Here is a 17367-nt window from a genome sequence, read left to right on the forward strand (position 1 = left end):
TCGGCTTCCGAGTGGCGGGCGGTCGTATTTTTCCGGATTTGGACGGCCAACCGCAGCCGCGGCGTTACTCATCCGGAGATAAAGATAGCTAACTCCAGCACTTAATACTTAGATCAACTATACCAGTATCCCCTCTATTCGTCTTCTCGGAAGATAATGTACAATCCCCGCGAGTCAGGGGCAAACAGTTCTCTTTCCTTTTGAACAGTCATATATATACTTGGCAATGCCTTGTAAATCTCATCCTCCGCAGCCCAGCAACACTCCCCTTTCCCGTCTATCACGAACTTAAGTATAACATAGAATGGAAATATATGCGGGAAATCAAAAGCATCATGGTCGCGTCGCTCATGCAATTCTATCGATATACTAACCTTTTTTGGGTTGCTGACGACTCCAAGTATCCTCAGCAATGCATGCAGTTCAACCCCCAGAAACACCTGTATGTCCAAAAACCAAAATGAAAAAGAAGCCTCGATGGGCTGCTTTAAAAGTTGTATCTGGTGCCCTGTCGTGTAAGCGGTTTGCCTTGACGGTTGGTCGCCTTGGTTTCTTTGGGCTCATCCGTCATCCTCTTCGCCCGCTTCGTCGGCCGTGAAGCATCCACATGAAGATGACCATTGTCCGACAATGCCGTGGTATTGCGCCAACGCATGCAGCGATGCTTATTATCATCCACATACGTCTTGTTCCGCGTTATCATGCGCTTGGCCGGGACATCCTCCGACTCCTCCTTGTCGGACGTCGGCTCTAGGTACTCTTTGCGGTGTTTCATGTACTTCACGATATTATCACGCTGCAGCAGCAATTCCTTGCGGAGTTTGGACTCGCGGTGGCCTCGCGAATCAAGCCAGTCGAGAAGTGCGTCGATCGACTCTGGGTCCTCGTAGTAGCCCCATTCGGTGGCATTGGTGAGTCTGGTATGTCCTTCCTCGGTCTTCTTGCGCTCCGCCGGGGTGGTCTGGAAGTCCTTCTGGTATTGTTTCCTCAGATCATCTGAGACGTCGATGAATCCCACACGCTCCATCTCATCGGGTCCTTGAACCCATAGGCGACCGTTGGCGTACTGCGCTTCTGCCGTTGAGCTGTTGGGCATCCCACCGTATGGCATGGCGTTGCGCTCGAACCACCAATAGCGGTTGCAAAACCGATCCTTTCCAAGACACCTGGTCCGCGGGCAGTCGGCTTCCCTTAGATCATTATCGACGACATTGATCTTATCTTCAAGCTTCTGGATGTTGGCCTTTTGGTCCTCAATTTTCTTGAGCACTCGTTGGAACTGCTTGGAGCCCTTGGGTTGCTTGGCCAGTTGTTCTTTTCTCTCGCGTTCTTCCTCCTGCTTGCGCTTGCGTTCAAGCGCCCGGTCTATGCCTCCACGAAGCGTCCGCTGAGGAACTTCTTCCTCATCCGAATCCACAGCTTCCGAATCGCCATCCACACCGGTCATTTTGGAGTCTTCCAGGGCTTCCAATTCAGGTGCTGGGCTGGGTGACTTTTCCGGCTCGGGCTGCAGAGCTTTGCGCTCCTGATGTAACCGGCGGAGTTCTTCAAGACTGTGATCATAATAAAGTTAGCCAGTCTGTCGCAAAAGCTTTTGTGCAAACGGAATCAGTTCAACAAGGTATACATACGCTGCCTTGCGCGCCTTCTGGTACTCGATCTTCTCCTTGCGGAACTCGGTCATCTGGTTACTGCACTCCTCCAGATAGTTGCGGATGGCTTTAGTCTCTAGGCTGAGCATGCAGATGATCTGGAGAGCCTGGACGCGCAGGTTCACATCCAGTGTAGAGTACTGAGCTTGCGCAGTCTCCTGGGTGGGTTCCGCATCCAATGGAGCTAGGTGCTTCAAAATCTCATTGCACACCTTCTCCATCCGTGGACGGGCGGACAACTGGTGCAGGAGTCCGATCATCACCATTTCCCAACCCCCGTTTCGGAAATCACGCTTCCGCAGGCGATCGATCCAGCCGTACTCCCCAAACATCTCTGCAGCGCGATGAATCTTGACCTCCACGGAGCTCGAACGATCCCGATCCGCCTGCGCTTTGAGATTCTCTGCTTCAGCCTTCGCCAGGCTACTCCGAGTGGTCATTCTCGTAACCACTGGCTCAGGTTCGGGTGTCGGTTCGTCCTCCTCTTCCTCGCCTTCCTCCTCAGATTCGTTCTCTTCTTCGTCTGGAAGTTCCGGTAGAGATATCTGGACAGCGCCGTTGTCATCCTTCTCCGCATTGACCAACTTCTTCAGGACGGCGCAGTGCATCTCCACGAATAGCTCGCAGTCCACGTCCTCGGATGAAAACCGCATAGCCTGGACGAAATCGTCGAAAGTGAAAGAATCGAGCTGGAAGACTTCGCAATAGACGTTAAGAGTGTTCCACGTTTCCAGGAGACGCCCGACTGATTCCAAGTCAATGTCATCATGCAGGAGATCGGCATCCTCGGGATCATCGGTCTCGTCCACGGTTAAGAACTTCAATTCCGGGCGTTGCTTCTTCTTTTCGCGGTCTGGAGCAATATCGAGATCCTCGATAGGGTACTTGATCGGCGGGGGAGATGGCTCCTTGGGAGGTTCGGCTTTGACGACAACCGCAGGGGCAGGCTGTGGCTTCTTTTCCGTCTCCTGGGTTTTGGTGGATCGGGCTGCTCCGTTTGTGGGCTTATTGGCGACAACAAAAGTCGGGTTGCCATTAAGTGAGCGTTGGTATTCGAGGAACTGTGCTTCTTTGTTCCGGGCCATATCCTGTTGGGAAGGCTTGCCTTTCTGGCCCTTTACCGCGGGCTTCAACTCGGGTAATTGCTGGGATGCGAAAAAGCCAAAGAAGCCTTCCTGGTCCGCTTTTTTCATCGCCTTCTTTTCTGCAACCTTTGCCCCGTACTGCAGGTGCTTTGGTACTTCAGTCGGAATTCTAAACTCCTCTGCAATAGAAGGTTTCACCAGCCACGGTGCACCATTCCACGACTCTCGAGTTACGTTATTTTTGATGAACGCACGCAGCATTTGCTTGGTGAATGTCTTCCGGTCGCGAGTGATGTGCTCCTGGTCCAGTAGCGCCTCTTCATTCGGACGATCCGTAACTTTGACGAGATACGTGGAATAGGCCGGCCTTTTAAGTGTTCCATCAGGGTTGAGCTGGTCCGGAAAATTGACTTTGTCTCGGATTGTGCCGTGAAGACGAGTATTATCATCCAGTAGAATCAGGACGGGTTCTCCTGGGTAAAAATCCTGCTTAAACTCCTAATACTAGTCAGCGACATGCAAATCGGCAAGTCTATACCAAACCACGTAATTACCTCGTAAACTTCATCCACTAAAATGCGCATGTTAGCTTCCACTCAAGATGTTCACGATATCGACCATATATGTACATACCAAGGTTATCGACCCGCGATACTGTGGAAAACTGAAGTCGGCGCAGAATGGGTTCTTTGAGGGCATCGGGGAATGCGTTGTTAACTTCGCGCGATTCCTCCATCTAACAGGACGTTAGCGTCTGGGAACAAGAATGCGCGAATAAGTCTCTCGCATACTTCGCTTCGAAGAGCCTCGAAAAAGGTCAGGCCCGAGTGGCCTGTTATCTCGCAAATGAACCTCCGCTGCTTGTAGAAATCCATTCTTTGCAGATACGGTTCATAGTTGACGAAAACTTCGTTGGTCTCCGGGATAACCCAGACCTGCAATCTCATGTCAGCAGGTACGTCGCTCGAATGTTGAGGGGTATGCATGCCTCGGAGCTGTCATCTTCAATGACCGGTCGAGGAAGGTACTGGACCGGTTTCCGCTTGAACAATACCTAAACAGCCAAGTCAGTCTCGTTGCAATTTTCTTCCTGCCATCCATTCCGTTTCATAGCCAGCGCATTGTGGAATATTTTCGCGACATACCATGGTCCTTCAAGGAATATTAGTTATAATACGATCGATCATAGACTGCTCGGGGTGGTGGAAAGCATGGATGTGACTAGAAAGCGCAAACAATAGTTAGTTATACGTATGACAGAGACAAAGGACAAAGAATCCAGAAGATAAAGAGCAATGCGCGGTGCAAAAAGAACCCAAAGCACGTAAAAGACTCATTGTGCTTTAAGACGTGGGTTCGATGCGAAATGCCTGCGCGCGGAGAGATCCTTGGGATCCATAAAAGGCAATCCGATGGCGCATCTGCAAGCCTGGGCAGTCGCCAACAAACATGCGAGGTCTGGATAGGAGTGTAGATCGCGGATTTACTCACACGACGCGTGTTCAATCGCGCTTCACACCAGTTTCGCGGACCCGGGGCGACCAAGACACGAGACGAGGGAAGCGTGGAGCCGCAAGCTCAGTCGAAAGTGGAGTCGAGATCTAGATGCGGGTATAATATCCCAGGGAGACGGAGCTGCGTGCGGGGAAGATGCGCGAGGCGTGAGGGAGGGCAGCAGTGAAGAAGAGGCACTGAGAGAGAAGGCGAAGAGAAGAAAGAGAAGAGGAGGAGAAGGCAGAAAGGAGAGAAGCGGTCGCCGCAAAAGAGCGACGGCAGAACCGGGCCCCATGAGGATCATTGCGGCAAGTGGTGGGAGGGCCGCCGAGGCACCGGGCACGGTGATTGGCCGAGAGGAGGAGAACAGAACGGACAAGACGTCGGGCGGACGCTCGGTAGGGATTCGCTGCCGCTATACCGCTTCGGGCTGCTTCTCCTTCCCTTAACCCTCTCCCACTCCCCGTCTTTGCCCCCCAGTGCCCTTTTCCTGTTTGCTCGTCCCTCTCTTTCCTCCATTACCCCCATGTTTTTGCACTCATTCGAATCGTCGTTTTCCGGAGATTATTCTGAGATAAATCTGGTATTGCCAATACCGACTCTGTTCACTTTACCTGGCTCTATCTGATCACGGCCTGACCCGTCTGCGGGGACGATCTCACTGACCTTGCGACTCGAGGTCAACAAGCCAGTAGTTTTGCAGCCACATCCGGATTTACATACCTTTCTGACTTACTACAATCATATACTGTGGGTTTCTGGTAATTTAGTGCTACTACTATTGTCGTAGCAAGCTGTTCGTTCTGTTTGTGTCATAGTTCGACTTGACAGTTCTCGTGTAGTTTCACCCGGGTACTTGACCTGGTATCCATTCAATGCTCGGAGCTTGCCCATTCTCGCACCCACCTCGTTCTGACTCACTAGAAGCAGGTATGCATTTTATATCCCCTTTATCTGCATCCCCCGAACTAGCTTGGCTGAAATCTATGCTGCTACCGGATTATAGTTGGCTACTGTATCACTTTGCATGCTTGAGCAACTTATCATGTATGCATGGTGCCAGCTTAACAACTAATAATCGATATCTACTAAGCAGCAGGGCCTGCTTCTTATGTATCTGGTACAGACAATCGGCGAAACTCGGTAGCAATGAGCTTACACAGACTTGGACTCCATAGTGAGCAAGAGTAGCCCGGGCTTCTTAGCAGTATACCTAACGATTAGCAGAAGCTCCACCAACTTGATAATTTTGTATACAACAAATACTAAGACAGCCAGATCTAGAACAAGCTAGCTTTGGTATCTGTCGCGTAAAATCCTTGCTCTCCGCTAGGTCATACATTGAAAGACTACCCTCAAACTATAGTCATCTCGACTACAGACGTCCACCATTACTACTAACTAAGTAATTCTATCTTATAATATCAACTCTTATCCTCGCTTCAAAAATAATATAGAGACTGATCTTTCATTTCGTCCAATACTATTATCGCGATCAAGTTACATGGTTGGCTAACTATAGGGTACATCAGCACCACCCACCGTATTCAACAATCCACAACAACAAAAACGGTACTTTCCTTTATCACTTGCATGTAGAAGCTTGTTTCCTGCCATGAACTACTCTAAATATATCACTACTCTCTTCTATTGTATTCGGAAACTGTCGTTCAGACAAAGCCTTTCATACAAGAACCCGAAAATAGAGGTTATGCAATCTCTGCCCCGTCAATAAGAACAACATCAATCAAGCACCCACCACATTCTAGAAACACAGTCTACATGTAAGACATAAACCTAAAGCCACCTAAACAAACCCATAGTAAGTGAAACATCTCCCCGAACTCTTTCCTATCTGTCGTGTTCATTCTACTCACCCCCATAGTAACCCCAATCTGACCTATCACCCACCGAGATAGTATATACTAGTAAGTACTTGCCCAAAACAAACTACATTCCCCACAACAACGCAAGGCATATCCAACCTCTCCACCCATGAAAGAAATCTATCAACTAATTATATCCCCAAATAGCACCCAATACTTAACTCACTCACATTGTGCATGAAACAAAGCATAAAGTGATAAAAGAAGAAGAAAGCAACGGAAGTCTCATCTGCAGTGTGACAATCCATGGGAACGATCCCGATGCGCGCTAAACTACATTGGGACTGATGGCTGATGATAAACTTTGCAAAACTGGCTGATCAAGTGGGTCCGAGTTCGGGCGATGGGTTGCACGTGGATGAGCCAAACTGAGCAAACTGGCGCGCACCGCGTCTGATGATTTAGGGCGGTGTGTACGTGTGTGTGTATGTGGTGCGGCTGGTTGTGGCGCGGGGTGGATTACATCATGGTTCTTTATCCAACTTTTGTGTGAATATTATTTATTATGGTATTGAATTTTCAGCACTGTTTGGTATCTATATCTATACAGTTTGCTCTCTCTCATGCTGTAAAGTAAACTACCATAAATCCAATCCAGCTACCCACGACTCCAACGGCAGAGTAACTGCTCATGAACATCAGGGGCAGGAATTGCAACCGCTCCAGTCCGAAAATGACCTGGTGCAGGATGGAGCAGTAGATGATCAGTGGGATGGCAATGGTTAGGTACAGCAGGGAGAAGCGATCGGCGACGAAGATCCGGCGTCGCTCGGAGACAGGCGCCACCTGATCAAATACGTAGAGGAACAGCACAAGCCACAGGACCGTGTAGACCGTTTTGATCGGGAATTCGGCGGCCGTAAAGAGTAAAGGGAACAAAGAAACGTGTCCGGCGACAGCCAGGGGGCGGAACGCGCTAAAGTAGCGCCGGTCTTTGAGCGCGATGAGGCTGAATGGGATGATGATCAGGAGTACCGCTTTCTCATGGACGTGCCAGCCGAACAGGAATGATGCATATCCGCACAGGGTGATGGCACCGACAAAAGTCTCCCATTCAGGGTTGCGCCAGAGCTTGATCAACGGGAGCTAGCGACCGTTAGCGGTGTTGCGCGGAATCAAACCGGATATAAAAACTTACCAACTGGAACAAGAAAGTCAAGATAAACGTGTGCTCCTTGGTGACTTCAGGAAGCACAGCGAAAGACGTGTCTCCGACAAGACCACGGGTGACACTGACCAGAGCGTCCTGATTGACTGGAAGACCCACCCGCGGAGCAACTGCACTAATAAGTTCCTCTGAACGAAAGCATGGAGTTGGGTAAATTGAACTTACGCTGGATCAAGATGCGATCAGTAAAAGAGTACATCGCCCAAACATTCGGTGCCCAGTACGCATGGCACAACCCTCTAGAGAAGGGGAAGAGCCTGTCCTTCAATTGAAGCAGTTGACCCCAGGAGGCGAACGGCCCGAAAGCCAAAGCAAACACGCCAACCACGCACACGCCGAGCTTGATGATGTTGAAGAATCGGGGGCGGAAAATCGACTTCGGGTCCAGACAGTAGACCCTCAGCAAGTAGACGAAGTATGCCAGGGCGAGGTATAGATAGATGTGCTTCAGACATAGCAAAACGGCAAAGCTGATCCCACTGTAGAGAAGAGTCGACTGCTTCCGCGCCAAAACGATTGACAATATCAAGATGCCGTAAAGAAATCCGTTATACTGAAAGTGAATGTGGTCGATGATAAGCAGACCGGGGGACAAGAAGATGGACAGGCTGGCGATGTGCGCAAGGTGTTTGTTTTGTTGCGAAACCGACTTGACAAATCTAGTCATTCCTGGATCAGCAAATCGAGCGAGGCTATATATGGGATGGTGGAATTACCTGCTCAAAGCGAAGAGCAGAACAAGCTCCGTGACGATAACCGTGGCCCTCTGGAAGTAAATTGTTTGCCATGAATCATGATTGAGGTTGTTGACAATCAACATCGCCGGGTCTGCATAACGTGCCGCCTGGGAGAGCACCCATTCAAATGCCGCGAAAAAGGGAGGGTAGTCGAGCGTCCATTCCGATGTTTTCTAATTGTGAATCCGCAATTTAGTATGAATCACCCTTGAAGCGGTATGCGCTGGCGGGTACGTACCTCGTAGTACCATTCCTTGACGGGCAACGAGTGTGTAATCGCAAGCCAGTTTCGATGAACCTCAAAGTCGGTGGATTTGCTGCACGTTCCAGCCACAATTCAGCTGTGAGTTCTGCAACCTCGCGGTGCTGTTCTAGACCATTTGCGGACCAACGTACTATGCGGGGAACAAAAGGATTTTGAAAGCAGTTGCAACAATGGCGCACTGCGCCAAAGAAGGGTATAGATCGGTCATTGGTAGTTTTGCGCTTGACGCGCCGCCCGGAAAAGGAAAAGGAAAGGAGCGTGGGGCATGGAAAGGCGAGAGGAAGTTGTGCCAGTTCTGGGGAGGGAGAGGAACAATGACAAGAATACTAGGCCCATGGAACCCATCCGGGGCGGGGAACACGTGACCGCGACAGGGGACGGGGAGCAGAAAGGCCAATCTGTCCCCTGCATTTCCCGGCAGATCTTCTGGTTACGATTTGCTGCGGCAATGGACTTGGCTTCGGACGTAGGAGTCCGTCACTCGGTCGTTCTCTCTAGCTTGGAAATTCGTCATCTGGTCGACTTCTCCCCCGCAACTACCTCCATTGCCAGGGAAATCCGTTTCTGCGTGATCGCCATTGTGGTTGGGTGGACCACCTCGCGCGTTGTCTCCGCCTTGTTGAACCGGAGATCGTCGTCGGACCAGTAACAAGATACACCAAGCTTACTCGGAGCTTCACCTTGCTTCTGCTTCTGCTTCTTATCTGGCTCTCCCATTGTCAATCCCTCTCTACTTCTTACCCATTGACTGCTTCTGCTGTGCTTTGGATACATACTTAGCCTTTCCCCTCATTGTCGTTTGTTGAAACTTTAGTACCTGCATAACTTGTTTGCGTGACGAGCCTCCGATTGCATAGACATCATGAAGATCCCTGCTTCTCTCCTTTCTTTGGCTGCTGCCGCCGCAGCTCAGTCGGTGATTGAAAGTTCCAGCTTTGGTTTCGGCCAGACGTAAGTGTCACTGTTGCAATCGGTCTCATCTGAGTCAATTCCTGATATACTAATGCCTCCCAGGTTATCAACAGATGGCGGTGCTATTTCTGGGTGGCAGACTGGAGGAGAATCGCACAATCCCGACATCGTATGCTGATCACTCCCATCATGAAGCTCGAAGCCATTGTGTACTAACTGCTCCGTAGCTTTCTAACAAGATTATCCTGACACCGCCTTACCCTGGCAACACAAGGGGATTTGCTTGGTCCCAGACTCCGTAAGTCCTGTCAGCGTCTGCTCTTTGTCTATTGAATATTGACCCGTTTATATAGTGTATCGCTATCGGAATGGACTGCAGAGTTTCAATTCCGAGCGACTGGTCCCGAAAGGGGTGGAGGTAACCTCCAGCTCTGGTATGCCAAGGACGGCAAAGACAGAATTGGCACTTCCAGCATCTATACCGTCAACCAATTCGACGGTTTTGCTCTGGTCATTGACAGCCATGGCGGAAGGGTAAGTCAGAAGCTACTGTCTGATGGCCAAAGCTAATTATTTGCCAGGGTGGAAGTGTGCGCGGGTTCCTCAACGATGGCACTACAGACTACAAGAGCCACAGAAGCGTTGATAGCTTGGCCTTTGGTCACTGCGACTACCCTTACCGCAACCTTGGACGGCCCTCTACCGTCCGCCTGAAGCACACCAAGTCTGTCTTCGAGGTCACTGTCGACGACAAGCTGTGCTTTTCCACCGACAAGGTGCGTCCATCCCAGTCACATCTCCATTATCATCAACCTAACCCAAGCAGGTCGCTCTGCCTACCGGCAACGTTTTTGGTCTTACCGCCGCAACCCCCGAGAACCCCGACTCCTTCGAAGTCTTCAAGTTCGTTCTCCAATCCGCCGAGTCCGGAGCAGGCAGCACTGTGCCCGTCCAGCAGCAGAACACCAACCAGCAGCCCATTGCCGCTCAGCAACAGGCCGTTCCTCAACAGCAGCAGCAGGCACCCCCTGTCAACACTGGCTTTGAGCAGCAGTTTGCCGACCTGAGCAACCGCGTTCAGGGCGTCAATCAAGCCACCGACAACATCCTTCGTGAACTCGGAAGCCAAGACACCAAGGCCGCCAACCGCCAAGTCGAGCTCCTCCAGAAGCTCGCCAGCAAGGACCAGATCGCCAGCCTCGACGCCAGACTCCAGAAAATGGAACAGATGCTGCAAACCATCCAGCGTGACCTGGAGGGCAAGGACTACCACGGCCGCTTTAACCAGCTTCAGGAGACCTTGCGCTCGTCTCACCTCAGCTTGACCGAGAACCTCTTGGGAGGTGAGCACACCCCCCTTTCTTTTTACAAACCATACGAATAGCGACTAACACGCTCACTTACAGTCATCACCTCCTCCGCCCCGCGCATGGGCTTCTTCATCTGCATGATCATCGCCTTCCAGGGTCTTCTTGCCGTGGCTTACATCATCTACAAGCGTCGCCGTGCGAACATGCCCAAGAAGTTCCTTTAAAACATTTTCTCATCTCTCTTCCCTATTGTACCTCTACCAACGACCTGAAATGACCTCCCTAGTCAGCCAGTCTGCGGTAACGAACGATATCACGAGAAACCCGACAGCGCCGTTGTACGGTGTGGGTGTTCCTTCTCTTCGTTATCTGAATAAACCCATCATGTGTAACTATTCTTTTATCTTATACTAGCTAACGTTATATTATGTCGCGTTCCTTAAACATACCCCCGGGTCTACTGTACATGAACATGTACCTCTACAATTACACTTGCTTGACTTTGATCTCGTTTACTTTCTTGTGCGGGGAAGCGCAATATAGACTATCTGGTCCGGGGTCGACCAATCATGTTCATCAAGCCACGTGCCTACTAAACAGCTTGCGATTCATAAAATGTAATATTAAATCTCCAGACAAAAGTATCCTATGATATTGATCAACCACCTAGTACGTAGTATCACTGAGCCCCGGGACAAGAGAAGGAAGGAGGAATCGAAGGATTCTGCTTTAGGCCGACTTTTCTGCGAGTAAATCCCGTAGTGCGGTATTGCCCGGATACTGCGGAACCAAGAAGGGCGAAAGGAGGAGGGAATTAGTACGACTACTATTACTACCACACTTCTAAAGGGGGATATTGAGTGGATGGAACGGAAGTAAATTGTAAAATGCATGAAATTCCAGAAATGGATATTTGTGTGTCGGTAGACCGAGACGCACCACTATTCATGAATAAGGGGTAGGTCCCTTTTGGATCTGGATGGTGTGGTGCGTCTCGGTCTACCAACGTTGTCTAAAAAAAAAACAGGAGAGTAGAAAAGATATTGGCCCATCTCTCCTGGGTAGACCGAGACGCACCACTACTTCTAGGGGTAGGTCCCTTTTGATGTGGTGGGTGTGGTGCGTCTCGGTCTACCCAACATTGTCTGAAAAACACACATGAGTGAAAAATTTGGCCCATCTCCCCCGGATGGACCGGCCGGGGGAGATGGGACCGGACATTGGAAAAGTAAAAAAAAAAAAAGTAAAAAAAGAAACCACTGAAATGGGAAAGGAACATGAAAATGCCTCGCAGCTATTGCTGCGTTTCTTATGCAACATTCAATCAATATGCCCAAGGATGCCATGCTCTGTATGCGCCGAATGTTCAATAAGCCGAAATGGGACCATGGTTTTTTTTTTGCACAGAAAAGAATAAAACCATCTAATGTGGAAACTGTAGTAGGACGCCGACGCCTTATTCCCTAATGCCACGGGTGATCCCTGCCAACCACTGCGATGCGCCGCGCCAAACTGAACATGAACAGCAATACAAATAGTAGTTAACCAAGGTCGTAGCATGGCGTAATAATATAGAAGGTTGAAGTGTTAAAATCTTTGTAAAGCATGCGCTGACGTGGTCTGACGCAAGTGACACTGACAAGGCGAATCATCGCCAATATGTGACAACCGATAGTGTCTCAGTGCGGAGACACCGGTTGTGGCTTTTAATCTATGCACAGAGGATTAGCCTGGTGTTTCTTTTCCTCTCTTTTATTTGTCCTTTTGTTTTGATATGTGTTTTGGAATTTTTTCGTCATATTTTTTGGTTTCTTTCTTTTCTTTTTTCGGTTTTGCTGTTTGTTTATCGAGAACAGAATGGCTGTTCCCGACAGAGAGTTGCCGTGACTGGCAATGTAATAGGCTCCGAGTAAATTGATTCGATGATGGGATTTGACTGTGACGATATTTGAAGTTATTCCTCTGATGGAACGGCGGTGCTGGCTGGCTGGGGCGGCTCCGACTGCGCATTCAGCACCTGAATGCGTTGTTCAATTAAATTCTGTAGAGCACGAAGAGAGGCGATCTCCGTGTTGGCCGAGGGAAGATCGGGCGGAGCGTTTGCCTTGAGTTGGTCTATAAGCAAGCCGATCTTTCCATCTTCAGGCCCTTGCCTAGTAGGTCCGTCGCCCTGTGCGAGTGAGATGAGGTTCGCGGCCGCTTCCCGCTCAGCGATAGTGCGTGAGTTCAAGATCGCAGCCGCTGTGTCCTCTTCCGGAAGAGCAGGCTTCTGGGACGAGTAGAATGCATTGGCCTTGGCCACGAGCTTGTCGAATTCTGAGGTGGCATAGTCCAGATATTTGCCGGCGGCCTCCTTCATCAGCTTGTATTCTTCGTTTTCTCTTCTCCACAAGTCAGACAAGTCAGAGATTTAACCAACAATCACGCTTAGGAGTCTACTCACCTCTTAACTGTTTGGATGAAGTCCATTTTTAGACCGCGCTCTGACACACGGTACATGATACCTTCCTCTTCCTGTTCCTCCATTTTCTCGATCTCTTCCTCATCTGGAAGGACTTCGACGTCGATCATTCGGGGTCGCTTCGGACGACGAATGCGCTTTAGCACATCGTATCCCTCTTCGTCCTTGACCCAGTATTGTAGATCATGCCACACGTGGTTAGGGCACATCCAGCTGTGGTTCCTACGATTACTTCCGCCTTTCTGAATGGGAGGCATGGGCATAGGCGGGTCACAGCAATCCATGTGGAAAGCACAAGGACAATAGTCGCACTGGATGATGGGCTGACGGCCGCCACTCGTGCGACCGCAAGCTGCGCAAAGAATCACATTGCCTTTGGCATCCTGTGTTCGTAGCAGATAAGGGTCATCATAACGGCCATGGCGGGCTCCTCGGCGGGGATAGAACTTGGGAAGTGGCACGACTTCATCGTATTTGTTCTCTTCGCCCGTAGCCACACCGGTGAAGTAATCGCGGATGCCAAGGGGTAAGAGGTAGTCTTTCTGTGGAGCGTTGTCCAGGGAACCCAGCAAAGACGTCATAGGCTTTGACAACGAGCATTTCGGGCAAAACCAATCCCCCTCTGGAGGGTTTGCCGGGTCCAATGGCGGGTTAAGACAGGAGAAGTGGAAAGAATTTGGGCAGCCATCGCAACACAGCAGCTGGCCGCTTCCGTTACAATTGTGGCAAAAGTCGTTGTTCTCCTGGCGTTCGTTGTCGCTTCTGCCAGCATGTTAGTGTTCAGAGGAACAAGTGGTAAAGAGACAAGGAGAACTTACGTCAGGGTAGGTGTCAGTCGTCGGTTGTCGCCGGCATCACTACTGGCTGGACTCTCAGAGCGCTGTCTGCTACTCACGCCAGCTCCCAGTGATGCTGGTTGAGATCTACTGGCTGCAGTGGGGACAGGAGATGGCACATTAGACTGTTGTGGGTCAGAAGCCAATGAGGAACGCATCTGACTTTCCAAAGCTATAATGGTTGGGAGAGGCTTCTGCAGGCGAGTACGTTTGATTCGTGCCTCTTCCTCGGGGTTCGGCTCGTCTTCAAGCGCATGCTTCTGTGGGGGAGCCGTAGCAGCACTGGGCGGGGCGACTGGCTCCTTCTTCTTAGGTGCACCCCTTTTGGCCTTTTTACCCCTGGCGCGAGCACGGGAAGTTGCCGCTCCAGGAGCCATGCCGGGGGCAAAAGTCTCAGCATCAAGGGATACCGCCGAAGAGAGTGATGAAATGCTGCTGGCCGACCGGGGGCGAGCCAAGACAGGTGCCGTGGCAATGTCTTCGTCGGCTTCCGCCTGGACCTCCTTCCATGCAGCGCGCATAACACTCTGGAAGGCTGAGCGTTCCCGCGGGCCGGGGTTTTCCTGGCAGATGCCGTCGAGAATAGAAAGCGCAAAAGGGTCTTTGTTGCATGTCTCCCACAATCTGATGAGACCGCGTGAAACAGGGCGATTGTTGGTCTCTAGCGCCAGTCGGAGGGCTTTTTCGACAGCAACCTTGATCCGATCGACGTCTACATCGGTTGATGTAGGAACAGGCAGAGAAGTAAAAGCAGACATGTCCGGCGAGGCCTTGTTCTTAGTAGACAGAGGTTCGTCCATCGGCTCTTCGGCGGGCGTTAAGGGGGTCTGAGGTTTGGTATCACCTCCCTCGCCGTTCGGTGTGGCCCGTAACTCCTTCTTCGCAGAGATGTTCTGGACACTGGGCTTGATAGGTGCCAGTCCAACCTTGCGCAAGTCGGCAGCCGACGGCATGGTTCCCAGTGGGCGCATACTGGACAGTACGGGGTTCGCGTGATGGGACACATTACACCATGGCGTGTCTGCGAAGCTGGGCTCAGGCTCTCTCAATGGTGGTTCAACCCATCCGGCACTGCTATCAAGAAGGTTTGTATCACTTAGAGTGTCTGAAGCCTCATTCTTCGATTGTTCCAAACGCGACTGGGTACGAGAGGGCGGGTCCTGAGGAGGATCGGTAGCCACGCGGCTGTTCCAGCCAGTGCGGCGCTGCTTGCGAGGCCGTGTAGAATCGGTGAGCGAAGAAGCAGTGCTTGCAGTAGTAGGTGCGCCAAGTGGAGTGGAGGGGCGAGAGTTATTCGACCAGGCGTGGGACGACGAACGGAGATTCGGAGCCATTGTTGTAGACAGGGCTCGCAAGTTGCAACGGCTACAGAGCCAGGGTTAGCCTGCGAAAACAAAAAGTTACGACAGACGAATTGGAATGGCAATTACTCACTGATTAATAGATTCCAAGCAAACACCGAGCGTGCCCAGCGTGGCTGGTTGGAATCGAGGCCAGCCCGCGCGCTGTCTGCGGGTTGATGGAAGGAAGAAAGGTTGCGGAGTTGGAGTGCCGGAAGTTTTCGAGTCCCAATCAGGCCTCCCTCTAGGGGGTTCGCCGCGGAGCTCTGTCAACCACGAAAATACCAGACACCCTCGATCTGGTTTCCATGTACATTAGATCCTTGAAACTGGATTTTGTGTTGTATAGAATAGAAGACTTATTGTCTTCATTTTCTGGAGTGGAGTGCTTACTAGAGTGACCCTATGATACGCGTCAAGGGGCCGTGAGATAGAATCGTAATAAGAGCCAACACAACTCTGTAAATCCTGCCTAAGTGTCTTATATGACACAAGCTGCAATAGGATCGAGTATGTGTAGAAATTAAAATGAAGGCTGAGTTATTTCAGAAAGTTTTCAAGTCCTGTGATTGGGTCAGCCGTTCAACATCCTGAAGCTTTCCAAGTCCAAGTCTGATGCCCAACGCACGCGGACTATATGGCAGCGTCCTGATGACACAGTGAGGTCCGTCCAGTGCTTAATGTACATACAACAGCAGGAGAAGACACAAGAAGACAAAAGCACGAGCACCGACTTGGTCCGTAGGAGTAAGCCAAAGCTCTGGCAAAGGAGAACACACGCACAAAACACAGCTCCAGGGCTATAATCAAACTTACCAGGTACGACAAAGTCAATCAGCGATTCTTGGATCAGTTTCTTCTGCTGTAGCTGATACAAAGACGACGTATTGGAAGGTAGAAGACACAATATATGTGCCGATGTAGATGCCAAAGAAGGAGATTGCTGGATTCAACGACAAAGAACAATCTGGTGAAGCGTTTGAAACCACAAGCAAAGCGAACCTTCTCTAAAAGGCAGACAAACGAAGAAGAATATGATGGATAAGCGGAAGAAGATGTAGGTTAGTGAGGAGGAGAGGATGAATGAGAAAGTTTGAAGAGAAACAAGGAAGCAGGAGAGCAGCGTCCGGAAACTCAGAAGAAAGGTCAAGTTCGCAAACGAGGATTCTGCAATGCGTTATACACAACGCGTGTGTTTTCTATGCAGAAAGATCGTGGCTGACTTCTCTGGAAAGGTTCCGATATCAGACTGATGAGTAGGAGGCGTTGACGACGCGGAAGAGCAAGGAGATGTGATTCTTGGACGTGTTGCTCAGGTAATAACTTGGGCTACACGTTGTAGAAGAATGATCAAGAATGAGAAGAGGAGAGAAATCGGAAGGGGAAAAGCGAGTAGTTAAGAAAGCTGTTGTGGCTGGGGTTCTTTGGGGAAAGTGAAGCAAGTGAGTGAATGATACTCCGATGTCACTGAGAGCGAATTTGCAGCCGCGGGAAAAGAAGGGTACAACACTGCCACAAGTACTCCAGAGAAGTAGACAGTAGATGTTTCTCCTGTATTTAGAATAACAAACCGTCCAGAGATGATGGAAGTCGGCAGGAGAACTTTGGGTAGGAAGTGGAAAGGGGAAAGGCACAGGGAAGGGAGAAGATGGAAGATGGAAGAGGAGGAAGGATTGGGGAGAAGCCAGACGGAGGTCAGTTGGCCCACTCCTTCAACCTCCATGCCCTCTCAACACTCAGACTGCCCAACACACCTCTAGGAAGCTCTCAGTGAATGAGCTGGGACGGGCTGAACACAGTATGTTCACTCAAATCAACCTTCTTGGATAGACAGCTGGTCCTCCTTCACTCCGTGCCTCCCGCCCCAAGCCACCAAGCTAGCTGGATTCACTGCCGGTATATGGCTATTTGCTGAGCCCTACTGTTGAACATAACGAATAGTCTACTTGGAAGAGAGAGAAACTATCAGACCCAAGCTTAATGATACTGACAAAGAGAACTACTAAATGTTGCCTTTCCTTAAGCCTTTGTCGGGGGTGGCGTGGCGGCAACGGCTGGGCAAGCAACCTGCCTCTCCAATATGACAGTCTCCCGAGATATACCACACCCCGTTGAAGCACCGAAAGAGATGATCTAATGCTTGGTTGACCGGAAAGCTCATCGGGGGCGAAATGTCCTCTTCTCTGGAGGCCCTGGGGAAGGTGCCGGGTTATGCTGATCT

The 17367-nt window shown here is 50.5% G+C and overlaps 5 protein-coding genes across 5 annotated transcripts; 2 read left to right on the top strand and 3 right to left on the bottom strand.

The window, feature by feature from the left end:
* Nucleotides 1–132: 132 nt before the first annotated feature.
* Nucleotides 133–4235, bottom strand: BO87DRAFT_135563 (DDT domain protein). The gene is made up of 8 exons (XM_025618076.1): nucleotides 4229–4235; nucleotides 3883–3958; nucleotides 3726–3791; nucleotides 3529–3672; nucleotides 3371–3473; nucleotides 3292–3308; nucleotides 1632–3235; nucleotides 133–1553 (listed from the first exon to the last, which is right to left on the bottom strand). Exons 2-8 carry the CDS (start codon nucleotides 3883–3885, stop codon nucleotides 488–490), a joined length of 3003 nt encoding a protein of 1000 aa, XP_025476672.1. The 5' UTR covers nucleotides 3886–3958; nucleotides 4229–4235; the 3' UTR covers nucleotides 133–487.
* Nucleotides 4236–6630: 2395 nt separating this feature from the next.
* On the bottom strand, nucleotides 6631–8495 carry BO87DRAFT_365144 (dolichyl-P-Glc:Glc1Man(9)GlcNAc(2)-PP-dolichol alpha-1,3-glucosyltransferase ALG8; the record flags this gene model as incomplete). Its single annotated transcript, XM_025621785.1, has 6 exons — nucleotides 6631–7203; nucleotides 7256–7395; nucleotides 7451–7944; nucleotides 8002–8195; nucleotides 8261–8339; nucleotides 8419–8495. The coding sequence occupies 6 exons, from the start codon at nucleotides 8493–8495 to the stop codon at nucleotides 6679–6681; spliced, it is 1509 nt and encodes a 502-aa protein (XP_025476673.1). The 3' UTR covers nucleotides 6631–6678.
* Nucleotides 8496–8621: 126 nt separating this feature from the next.
* BO87DRAFT_428836 (uncharacterized protein) lies at nucleotides 8622–8936 on the top strand (the record flags this gene model as incomplete). The annotated part of the gene is made up of 1 exon (XM_025627471.1): nucleotides 8622–8936. One exon carries the CDS (start codon nucleotides 8622–8624, stop codon nucleotides 8934–8936), a length of 315 nt encoding a protein of 104 aa, XP_025476674.1.
* BO87DRAFT_379102 (putative lectin family integral membrane protein) lies at nucleotides 8735–11073 on the top strand. The gene is made up of 7 exons (XM_025623953.1): nucleotides 8735–9238; nucleotides 9302–9368; nucleotides 9427–9497; nucleotides 9553–9733; nucleotides 9781–9975; nucleotides 10026–10542; nucleotides 10606–11073. Exons 1-7 carry the CDS (start codon nucleotides 9150–9152, stop codon nucleotides 10731–10733), a joined length of 1248 nt encoding a protein of 415 aa, XP_025476675.1. The 5' UTR covers nucleotides 8735–9149; the 3' UTR covers nucleotides 10734–11073.
* A 1035-nt stretch (nucleotides 11074–12108) lies between these two features.
* On the bottom strand, nucleotides 12109–15355 carry BO87DRAFT_340853 (putative PHD finger domain protein). The gene is made up of 4 exons (XM_025620675.1): nucleotides 15241–15355; nucleotides 13789–15171; nucleotides 12953–13732; nucleotides 12109–12893 (listed from the first exon to the last, which is right to left on the bottom strand). The coding sequence occupies exons 2-4, from the start codon at nucleotides 15138–15140 to the stop codon at nucleotides 12464–12466; spliced, it is 2562 nt and encodes an 853-aa protein (XP_025476676.1). The 5' UTR covers nucleotides 15141–15171; nucleotides 15241–15355; the 3' UTR covers nucleotides 12109–12463.
* Nucleotides 15356–17367: the final 2012 nt, after the last annotated feature.

Source organism: Aspergillus neoniger (genome assembly GCF_003184625.1).
Source record: "Aspergillus neoniger CBS 115656 unplaced genomic scaffold BO87scaffold_30, whole genome shotgun sequence".
Taxonomy (NCBI): Eukaryota; Fungi; Ascomycota; class Eurotiomycetes; order Eurotiales; family Aspergillaceae; genus Aspergillus; species Aspergillus neoniger.

Coding starts and splice junctions, on each gene's coding strand:
- BO87DRAFT_135563 (XM_025618076.1), bottom strand. Junction 3,673..3,725: donor TTGAAGATGACAGCTCCGAG/GCATGCATACCC, acceptor ATGAGATTGCAG/GTCTGGGTTATCCCGGAGAC. Junction 3,474..3,528: donor TCGAGGCTCTTCGAAGCGAA/GTATGCGAGAGA, acceptor ACGTCCTGTTAG/ATGGAGGAATCGCGCGAAGT.
- BO87DRAFT_379102 (XM_025623953.1), top strand. CDS start 9,150: ATGAAGATCCCTGCTTCTCTCCTTTCTTTGGCTGCTGCCGCCGCAGCT. Junction 9,369..9,426: donor AATCGCACAATCCCGACATC/GTATGCTGATCA, acceptor ACTGCTCCGTAG/CTTTCTAACAAGATTATCCT. Junction 9,734..9,780: donor TTGACAGCCATGGCGGAAGG/GTAAGTCAGAAG, acceptor ATTATTTGCCAG/GGTGGAAGTGTGCGCGGGTT.
- BO87DRAFT_340853 (XM_025620675.1), bottom strand. CDS start 15,140: ATGGCTCCGAATCTCCGTTCGTCGTCCCACGCCTGGTCGAATAACTCT. Junction 13,733..13,788: donor CGACTGACACCTACCCTGAC/GTAAGTTCTCCT, acceptor ACATGCTGGCAG/AAGCGACAACGAACGCCAGG. Junction 12,894..12,952: donor TTCATCCAAACAGTTAAGAG/GTGAGTAGACTC, acceptor TGACTTGTGGAG/AAGAGAAAACGAAGAATACA.